A 9,998-nucleotide genomic window follows, 5' to 3' on the forward strand; every position below is an offset into this window, starting at 1 on the left:
CACGAAGTTCCTAACACATAGCCTGGAATCTTCTCTCGGTACTTGGGACAGAAGCCGCGTCATCTAGGGGCCTCCTGGGAACAGCTCCAAACCAAAAAACGCTCCGGTTCCGGGTCGATGCTTGGCAGCACAGGCGCCAGGAGCAGGCAACCAGACACGAGGCCACGCAGGCAGCCTCGGCCTTGAGGCTAGGCGGACAGAGGACTGTAGAAGTGAGACTGTCCAGCAACTCTGCAGGTGTCTCCACACTACCCTCCAGTTCCCTGCAGCTTCTGCAAGGGACACGGAATGGAACCTGGGCCGGTGTCTTCAAGGTGACGAGGGGTGTCTGATCCGTACGTCCCTTAGGTGGATGGACCAGCCTGACAGTGGAAGGCCTTTGCAGAGACCAGTGCGAGGAGAGCAAGAGCGTCGACGGTGGTTGAATGGGGCCCGGGGAGTGAGAAAGGTGGCTGGGCCGAGGCTGGAATCGGCGGCAGCGGAGTGCGCGGACGTGGCTGAGAGGACATACCAGTGGGAGGGGGTGAGAGCTACGCCCAGTTTGGCCAGGCCTGACTTCACCGCGGCGGGCCGCGGGCTGGGGCGGGAGCTGCGAGAGGAGGCAGCGCGACAAAAGCCTGCACGTCCCTCCCTCCTACCGCTCGCTGCCACTCCTCCGCCTTCCCCTGCACTCCCCTCCCATCCGCTTTCTGTCCCTCCCCCGGCCTCGGCCTGGCCTCGACAGCGGGCGGAGCAGGGGAGGGGCGAGCACCAGAATATGCAAATGAGAGTGTGACGGACAGCTCCGCGTTCCAATGTCCCTCGGAAACTCCAGCGCTCCTTCCTCAACTCCTCACTCCCGACTGCAGACTCCCCCAAACCCCGACCGCCGGCCTGGCGCGCGGCTGCGCCCACCGGCTCCGCGCTGCTGCCGCTACTGCTGCCGCCGCCGCCGCCATCCCGCAGATCCGCCGGCCCGCGGGCCTCCCAGGCTAGTGCCCAGCCCAGCCTGCCCCGGCCCGTAGCCTTGGTGCGCCCCGGCCGGGCGTGGATGGAGGGCGCCGCGCGCGCTGCCCGCTGCTCTGCGTGACGCGGGCCTCGCGCCCCGCGCCCACCATGTCCTACCCGCAGGGCTACCTGTACCAAGCGCCCGGCTCGCTGGCGCTCTATTCGTGCCCCGCGTACGGCGCATCCGCGCTAGCGGCGCCGCGCAGCGAGGAGCTGGCGCGCTCGGCGTCGGGCTCGGCGTTCAGTCCGTACCCCGGCTCGGCGGCCTTCACAGCGCAGGCGGCAACCGGCTTCGGCAGTCCGCTGCAGTACTCCGCAGACGCCGCCGCTGCAGCTGCCGCAGGCTTCCCGTCCTACATGGTAACCGCTTTTGGGTGGGGGGCTTGGAGACCCCTAACCCCTGGTTCGGGTTGAGCGGGTTACTGGGAACACGGCGCGGGCGGCGGCTCCGGAGTCACCAGCACCCGCTGCCGCGCGAAACAAGGGACCGGGCTGACACGCAGCGGTTGTGGGATGATTTTTCTCTAAGCCTAAGCGAGGTGCTACTCCACTCGGGCCGGGGCCATGAGTTGTCTCTAATCCGCGACTGCAGATTGTTGGGGCTGCAGAATCGACCTCCGGCTCTCCCCTGTGGTTCCAGGCTGAGGGCCGCCGCTGCCCGGGCCTCTAGGGCCACTGCCGCACGGTTCGGGCTTCTTGGCCACTCTAGTGGTGGCAGGGTCACCGAGTTGGGGGGAAGGCCCCGAGCCTCCGGCTGCCGTCCCTAGAGCCAGGCCGAAGCTCTCTAGTCTTGGCCTTTATCTGTCTCTCAGATCTGGCTTTCAAAAAATATATTGACGGCTTTGGGACCTGCTAAGTGCTGCCAGAGTTCGTGCGCGGCCTATGGGCTTCAGCTCCAGAAACCCGAGACCCGCTTGAACATCTCTGGATTCTGAAAATGGGCCCCTCCGGAGTGGGTCGTAGCAGTTTTGGGGCGTGGGAGGACATGGGGTGGAGGGAGCGGGGGTGGGGCGGGGGGGGCGATGGACCGGGCGGTTCATACCCTAGGTGGAAAACTGGGGCTTGTGAGGAGGTTACAAACATCTCCTACTTAAACGTTAAAAGATGAATTTAAATGCTAATTACTACTTTGTTGAGGAATTGGAAAAGCTGACTGGCTTCTGAGTTGCAAATTGGATTTACTCTGCTTTAGAGAGTGAATAGCAGAGCAGGATTCCGAACTATTAAAAAAAAAAAAAACTACATAAAGGAAGGAAGGGGGTGAGAGAGCCGCGCGCGGGAAGCATCCGATGAAATTTAGATATCAAAAAACTACCCGCAGAACTGCGGGGCTATCCAGAGAATGCGTTTTCAAACATTGTTAGAGTTACTCGGGCACTTAGGTAGTTTCTGGGGGTGGGGGGGAGTGAGACAGTTAAAAACAAAATTCTAGAATCAAAAGCCAGGAGTTTCGTTTCCAACAGCTGGCCTTGTTTCTCCTTATGTGCTCTCTGCAGAAAGGTTCACAGCCCAGAGAAGCCAAGCAAGAAAGGCAGCCTGGGTTGGGGAGGGGGGCGAACGGAACGGAGGGTCGCCTTTGGGGGAGGGGGTCGACGCCTGAGGGGCCCATGCACCCTCCACTCACAGGCTGTTGTGGCTTCCAGGGCTCGCCATACGACACGCACACCACCGGCATGACTGGCGCCATCAGCTATCACCCATATGGCAGCGCGGCCTACCCTTACCAGCTCAACGACCCCGCGTACCGCAAGAACGCCACGCGGGACGCCACTGCCACACTGAAAGCCTGGCTCAACGAACACCGCAAGAACCCGTACCCCACCAAGGGAGAGAAGATCATGCTGGCCATCATCACCAAGATGACCCTCACACAGGTCTCCACTTGGTTCGCCAATGCGCGCCGGCGCCTCAAAAAGGAGAACAAAATGACCTGGGCCCCGAGGAACAAAAGCGAGGACGAGGACGAGGAGGAAGGAGATACGGCCAGGAACAAGGAGGAGAGTCCCGACAAGGCTCAGGACGGCACTGAGACCTCCGCAGAGGACGAAGGTGAGCGGTGAGCGGGGCCGAGGTCGGTGCAAGGGCTCAAGGAGCTTTCTTCCCAGGCGGGCTGTGGTTGGGGCTGATGTTACGCACCTGCCACGCGGGGCCCGGGCCTACAAAAGCGGCTAAACGGCTTCGGCTTCGTTCAGGGCCGGTGGGATTTGGTTTGGAGAGTCCTCAGGCACTGCGGAGATGCTGGGCCGCGCTTAATGCTGCCTTGGGGCGAGGTGCGGGGTTCATGGGGAGGCCCAGTGCAGGACATTTGGGCGGATGGGACTGCGGGTGCCCGCGCTGGCCCAACTTTTCGTCCATCATGTCCGCGTCCCCGCAGGGATTAGTCTGCACGTCGACTCGCTCACGGACCACTCGTGCTCGGCGGAGTCAGATGGGGAGAAATTGCCCTGCCGCCCCGGGGATCCCTTGTGCGAATCGGGCTCGGAGTGTAAGGACAAGTTTGAGGACCTGGAGGATGAGGAGGAGGAGGAAGACGAGTGCGAGCCGGACCTGGCGCCTCCCAAGCCTGTGACCTCCTCGCCACTCACGGGCGTGGAGGCACCCCTGCTGAGCCCGGCGCCTGAAGTCGCGCCGCGCGGTGGCAGCGGTGGCAAGACGCCCCTAGGCAGCCGGACGTCGCCTGGAGCGCCGCCGCCCGCCAACAAGCCCAAGCTGTGGTCGCTGGCCGAGATCGCCACTTCGGACCTCAAGCAACCAAGCTTGGGCCTGGGTTGCGGACCACCGGGGCTGCCAGCTGCCGCCGCGCCCGCCTCATCTGGGGCCCCTCCGGGAGGCTCGCCCTACTCCGCCTCTCCCCTGCTGGGCCGCCACCTCTACTACACTTCGCCTTTCTATGGCAATTACACAAACTACGGGAACTTGAACGCCGCGCTGCAAGGCCAGGGCCTTCTGCGGTACAACGCCGCGGCCTCCGCACCAGGCGAGACACTACACGCCATGCCCAAGGCGGCTAGCGACGCGGGCAAGACGGGCTCGCATCCGCTGGAGTCCCACTACAGGCCTCCGGGCGGCGGCTACGAGCCCAAGAAAGGTAGGCTGCCCGAGGCCGGCGGGGAGGGATCCTGGTGAGTCAGAACTAACTAGAAACCTGGGAAAGGGCTCCGGGAGTGGGAGACCTTTGGACAGACAGGGACAATTACCAGACCAGAATTAGGGAAGCCAGTGTGAGGAGGAGGATTGAAGGTGAAGTCGAAGAGGACTAGCCAGCCCTCTTTTTACATCTACCCTGTTTTATTTACTCCTTATTTAATTTACTGTTGATACTATCATCGTAACTATTTTGTTTTGGCAAACTCACTGCTAGGCAAAGAAAACTGAGCTTGCCTCTCTGCTGGGTGTATTCTTCCCTCTGTGGCATTGGTTAAGTATAGCTTAGCTGAATCCTTTCTGCCTTTAGCTCGAGGAAAGCACGGGTTCTTGGGATCTCTGAGAGGCCTAATTTTCTTACACTGCCTACATTGTTCCTAATTCCGCATCCCTGAGATGGGGGCTCAAGAGGAGGAAGAAAGAAAGGGACAGGAGGGAGCATTAAGTAAAATAAAATAGATTTTAGATTCCCTGGGAGTGTGTGTTCCTTGCAGAGATAAAAGCTGATAGGTGCTTAGCTGCCAGGGGTTGCAGCCGGTCCTCACTAACTGCCCCTCCCCTGACAGATGCCAGTGAGGGCTGTGCGGTTGTTGGCGCAGGAGTCCAGCCCTACCTATAGGAGGGCCAAGCTCAGCAGTGCAAGTAAGTGGGTTCCCTCTGCATCCTCGAGCCCCAAGCCTATGCCCCTTGTGGTATGGTTTTGCTTGTCAAGGGTTGGAGAATAGAGTCTGGCTTCCTTCTGGCCTCTTTGCCTTCTGTTTTAGAGATTTCTTCTTTTCTTCTCAAGTTGTGCTTTGGAGAATCGCTTCTTTATCCTGAATACACACACACACACACACACACACACACACACACCCTCAAACATGTAGCATACACCCCACCACTGCTCCTGTTGGTTGATGATGGTTTAAAAGTCGGGGCATCTCCGTATCATTGAGTACTATTTTAGATACATAAAGGACATCTTGCTTGATGAGTGAGTTGTGCAGAAACTTGAGCATTAAAATCTGTAATGGATGTTGTTTTCAGAATAAGATTAAAGGGACACCGGCAGGGACTGGTCTTTCATAGGGCACACTAGACTTGATAGTTCTCTCAGCCCAGAGCTGTTACAGACTAGTCCCAGACCCTAAAGATGGCAAAGAGGCAGAGCCAGTAGACACAAGCTTGTGGGTTTTTTGTTGTTGTTGTTTTTTATTTGTTTATTTGTTTTTTATTTTTGTTTTGTTTTGTTTTTTTGGTCTTGGTAACGTGTTCATGTGGAACTGAAGAATTTGGCATGATTTGGTTTTTTCCTTGGTCCACAGGTAGGTGTCACAATTGCTTTGGAAAAAAAAAAGTCAGGAGGCCATTCTCCTTCCCCAAGCTCATAAGTAGACAGATTCAAACCCCAGATGTGGAAATCCGGACCACATTTTGTGCCACTGTAAAAGAGGAGGATGCACACTGCACTACCAACCCACAGACACTAAAGACTGGACACACGTTGTTGGGCATATGTGAATTTGTTGGCATAGTATAGCTTCCCCATGTTTGTGTGACTTTTGGAAACAATCTGTTTTTTCTCAGGATATCTTGATCACTTCATTGCCACGGTATATATTCTATAGGTGTGATAGGACTTGCTGTAAATTTTATTTGTAAAAAAGAAAATGTACACCGTAGAACTAATGTGATTGAAGAACTTGAGTCCTTCAGAAGTGGAAACAAATTTGATATTTATTTTTATAATGATATAAAGCTTCTAGTAATTTATGCAAGTTGTATTGCAATGAAATCTAAAACTTTTTGTAAATAAATTCTGCCTGGTTTTTATTTGAACATTGCTGGTTATACAATCTCTGTTGGTTGTTTAACATGAATTCTCTACTAATTTATATCTAAAACTGTAAATAAAAGCAAACTAGCCTACAAGTAAATGGTGTTCAGGGCTCATTTTTACTGGAGAGTGATTTGGGTAGGCCTAGTGGTGGCCATGGTTCCCCTCATCCCTCCCCCCACCTCCAGGTGATCCTAGCTCAGTTTTTAAAAGGAGAGCCTAGTCAGTGAAATAAACTTCTTCCTTGAGCTTATTTGAAAATTGCAGACAGGAGAGAGAACAGTATAAATGTACAACCGGGAGATACTCATGGTTCCAGATGATTTACATACAAAAGTGTTGCAAAAAAATTCAGATTTTTTTGTTCTCTGAATATGCAAATCCCTACTTAGTGTAAATTTCTAAAATGTGGGAAAAAATAAAAGGCTATGTCACCTCTCGCTGCATTTTATCTTCTTTTGTAGTGCTGGAGAAGGGTCTTCCCACTCATACAGGAGAGGACCCTCCCACAAGAAATTGCTGATGGGAAGAATTGTTTCCCTGAGCCTGAAATGTCTCAATTGACATAAGATCGCGCACATTTATTGAAGGACTCTTTCCTTTCTTTTAGGTTTAGTCCCCATTAACAGGAGAGGAGCGGGAAGTAGATTCTTTACTGTGGCGCTCTGCTACCCTTACCCTCAGGGGAAAGAAAAGTTTAAACATCCTCCGACATTGTCTCTTTATTGTCTCTTCACCTCGTAATTACAGGACCAGCCTGGAATTTGCAGCCAAGTAACCCAGCCCCTTTGATTAGTATCATAAAAGCAGCCACTCTGTCACTTCAGCTTCTCTCAAATTATGTAGATACCCATATAATAAAATTTCTGAGGAGAAGTGAACAATCATTTATTTCCTCTGCAGAGATAAATTGAGTGAATATAACTTACGTTTATAAAGCAAGAATAATGGTTCCTTAGATTGCCCTTTAATCAATCATACGCTTATTTTTCAAGAGGCTCACCTATTTCATCCCATGATTAATAACAGTACGGCAGGGGAGCGTTATTGGAGCCCAGCGGGGGAAGTCTCTGGTGCTTTGGGCTGCTCTGGAATGGTCAGTTGGGGTTCATTATGGGCTGAGATTGAACGATTTATAAAATCTTGTCTAAACATCTGCCAGCTCCGATAGGCTGATGTGGCCGAGGATGGGAAATTGCTAGGCCAGTTGATATTGACAAAAGGGTCTCTCTCCAGTGGCTTTTTGTGCCATAGAAATTAGTGGCCTCTTGCTGGGGTCTTGTTAGAAAGGGTATTGGAAAGTCATCTTATGTACTTGAAGCCAAGTCCCCAGAAGGCCAGCCTGGGGAGGAACTAAGTCAGTGCCTCCAGAGGGGGGAAATTAAGGCTGCTTGGGCTTTGGGGATTGGGTTGAAATGCATGGGCATTTAGAGCTTGGATCTAAATGTCGGTTTCTGGATAAGATACTTTTCTCTCCTCCCTGCCTCCTGCCTCCTGCCTCCTGCCTCCTGCCTCCTGCCTCCTGCCTCCTGCCTCCTGCCTCCTGCCTCCTGGGGATGGAAATGGAGATGTCTTGAGCTGAGCACTTGGGGGCCAAAAGGAAGGATTTTTTCCCCCAAGGATCCTTGCTACTTTGGGAGATTCCAGGGGGGCAGTCGGAGGGTTCTTTGGTTGTCTGTCTGTGTGTCTGTCTGTTTGAGTTTCTTAGGGTTTCCAGAGATACTCATCTCTCATCCCAGATCCATTTTACACTGCACTAGAGCAGTAAAAAATGGCCCTGCTTTACTGATGTCAGCCATGTTTCATAAATCAGCAGGGCACTGAAAGGCCTGGGTGACAGTATGGCTGTCACGTATAATGTTGTAACTTGAGTATTTTGAAAATTTTAGGGGACAGTATGAAAATTAACAATATTTAACAAACAAACTTCTCCAGATAACTGTAATGAAGACACATCATTTAAGGCAGAAGTGTGGCTACATCCTGGCAGGAAAAAAATCCCAAACCCAAAATATCCTTCCTGAGTGTATATTAAGAATGAGAAAGCAAGCAAAGTGGCCAAAGTGGTCTCTCCTAGGACAGGAAAGATTCTCTAACCCTGACATACAATCAGGGTTCCTTTTGCAGCACAGGCCTCCCGACCCCACCCCCTCTCAGAGGACCGGCATGCTCCTCTCGGTGACAACTCAGTGGCCTCAGGAGATTAGCCAAAGCTAATGAAGCCGCTTTGATGTTTATATGCCCAACAAATTATCAGAGATTTCCACAGCTTATCCACCTCCCACCTGACCTGAATATATATCTTACTGGGGAACTTGATTTTCAAATAAGCACTAAGAACATAAAATTACAGGTGTTTAGAGGGACCTTTTTGGAAACGTAGAGTGATTTATGATGGGGTGGGCAAGAATCCCCTTTTGGGGAAGTGACCTCCTTGGAGAAATCGGCCCTGTGGAGCTGGGGCAGGGCCGCCACACTGAGTTATGACATGCCCAAGCCCCACTGTGCCAGTGGCTGTTGGGCCCTGCGTCTGCACTGACAGACCGCCACAGCCTTTCTGTCCTCCACAGCCCGGGCTTCGTTAGAGCTGCTTTAATCTCAGGTGGGACCCGGAGGCCGGGTACTGCTGAGAGCGAGAGCACCCGGGGTGCTTGCCGGGCGGCCGGCTGGGGCGCTGCCTCCTGCGCCCGTCAAATGTCAACATTTGTTCCCAATAAAAGAGTTATTGTCTCAGCAAAGCTGCCCAGCAACTGCCTTTGAAACTTGAAAAGAACTTCACCCACCTTTGTCTGCGAGTCAGGAGGGGCAGAGAACAGAGACAGAGTAAGGGGTCAGGGGCAGCTGGCGTCCTGCTAGGATTTGGGGTGAGTCTCCCATGAACTCCCTTGAGGGCTGTGCCTGGTGATCATTCTGGAAGTGGGAGAAAGGCTAGGACTGCATAGTGGGGGAAATCCGCAGAGTTTTGTGGATCAGAAAGCTGCAGACTCCGCGAGTTTCCCAATGGTTCAGATGCACTGGATGGCACCAAAGCCCCAAGCTTCCTAGGGTCAAGAAAAGTGACATTAAAATAATTGTGAAGGAGGCTAAAGGTAAAGAGTACCCTTTTAAAACCCATCTTACTAAACTACCATCCTGAGAGAGAGAGAGAGCAATTTCACAGACATCAATTTGGGGGGGAAAAAGTCATTCAAACCAATCCAGGGAGTCAGAGAAGCCTTTTTAAAATTTAAATACACTCCGAATTGTACGAAGTTCACACCAACTAGCCACATACTTACAAAGATTGCCACCATTTAAAATTTTAGCTAACCAGTTCATCAAGATCTCAAGAAGTCATCCACTTAGACCCCCAAATAAAATCTATAGCTACATTAAATATGCTTTAAAATCGCTTTTATGACAATAGCATTTCAAATATTTTAAGGATGTTAACCCAAGTGGATCTTAGAAACAACACACAGCTGTCTGCACCATGTGCATGTTATATTAACGTCATATAAATTTCCACAGATGGGGGGAGGATTCGGCCCTTTGATGTAGTCTCAAACCTTTATGCAAGTGACAAATCCCTACCAATATTTTAAAGGCTTATTTTAAGGAGAATTAATCTACGACAATATAATTTCCCCCATCCTATGGGGAGAATGCTCCCAGCCCACTGCCTGCCTTGGACCTCAAGCCTCAGCTAGATGAGGGAGAAAACCCAGCTAACCCCACTTGTAAGGGTCAAATGCACATTCCTAGGTTTTCCTGCGTGCCTTTACCAGCACTCTCTGCAAACAGTCTCTCAGAGCACCTCCGTCTCCTCCAAACTCTTAGCCAAGTCCTGACTCTCATCCCCTGGAGTGGGTACAGAGTTCTGTCTTTTCTAAGAAAAATGAACATTGAAGATATTATTTAGGAAGACAATACTGATAATACAGTTAAAACAGTTATGAAACACCCTGTCTGTTCTCTTGCAATCCCAGGTAGAAGAAGTAGGAAGAATGCTTGTTTGTTTAAATATGGCCCCAAGCTCTTAAGGGAAAGTCCTTCAAAAGGTGCCCCA

The 9,998-nt window shown here is 52.1% G+C and overlaps 1 protein-coding gene across 2 annotated transcripts; it reads left to right on the forward strand.

Moving 5' to 3' along the window:
* The first annotated feature begins 862 nt into the window (after window positions 1-862).
* Window positions 863-6,386, forward strand: Irx2 (iroquois homeobox 2). 2 transcript variants are annotated; one of them, XM_027400128.2, is made up of 5 exons: window positions 863-1,347; window positions 2,631-3,036; window positions 3,362-4,075; window positions 4,698-4,773; window positions 5,403-6,386. In XM_027400128.2, the coding sequence occupies exons 1-4, from the start codon at window positions 1,096-1,098 to the stop codon at window positions 4,748-4,750; spliced, it is 1,425 nt and encodes a 474-aa protein (XP_027255929.1). In that variant the 5' UTR covers window positions 863-1,095; the 3' UTR covers window positions 4,751-4,773; window positions 5,403-6,386. The 2 variants fall into 2 exon arrangements, with proteins under 2 accessions (XP_027255929.1, XP_027255928.1); XM_027400127.2 differs by having other exon boundaries at window positions 5,439-6,386.
* The last annotated feature ends 3,612 nt before the right edge of the window (window positions 6,387-9,998 follow it).

Source organism: Cricetulus griseus, chromosome 2 (assembly GCF_003668045.3).
Source record: "Cricetulus griseus strain 17A/GY chromosome 2, alternate assembly CriGri-PICRH-1.0, whole genome shotgun sequence".
Taxonomy (NCBI): domain Eukaryota; kingdom Metazoa; phylum Chordata; class Mammalia; order Rodentia; family Cricetidae; genus Cricetulus; species Cricetulus griseus.

What these genes read in the sequence shown, in the direction of transcription:
- Irx2 (XM_027400128.2), top strand. Translation starts at nt 1,096, where the DNA reads ATGTCCTACCCGCAGGGCTACCTGTACCAAGCGCCCGGCTCGCTGGCG. An exon ending in CAGGCTTCCCGTCCTACATG is followed by an intron (nt 1,348 to 2,630) that starts GTAACCGCTTTT and finishes TGTGGCTTCCAG; the next exon opens with GGCTCGCCATACGACACGCA. An exon ending in GACCTCCGCAGAGGACGAAG is followed by an intron (nt 3,037 to 3,361) that starts GTGAGCGGTGAG and finishes GCGTCCCCGCAG; the next exon opens with GGATTAGTCTGCACGTCGAC.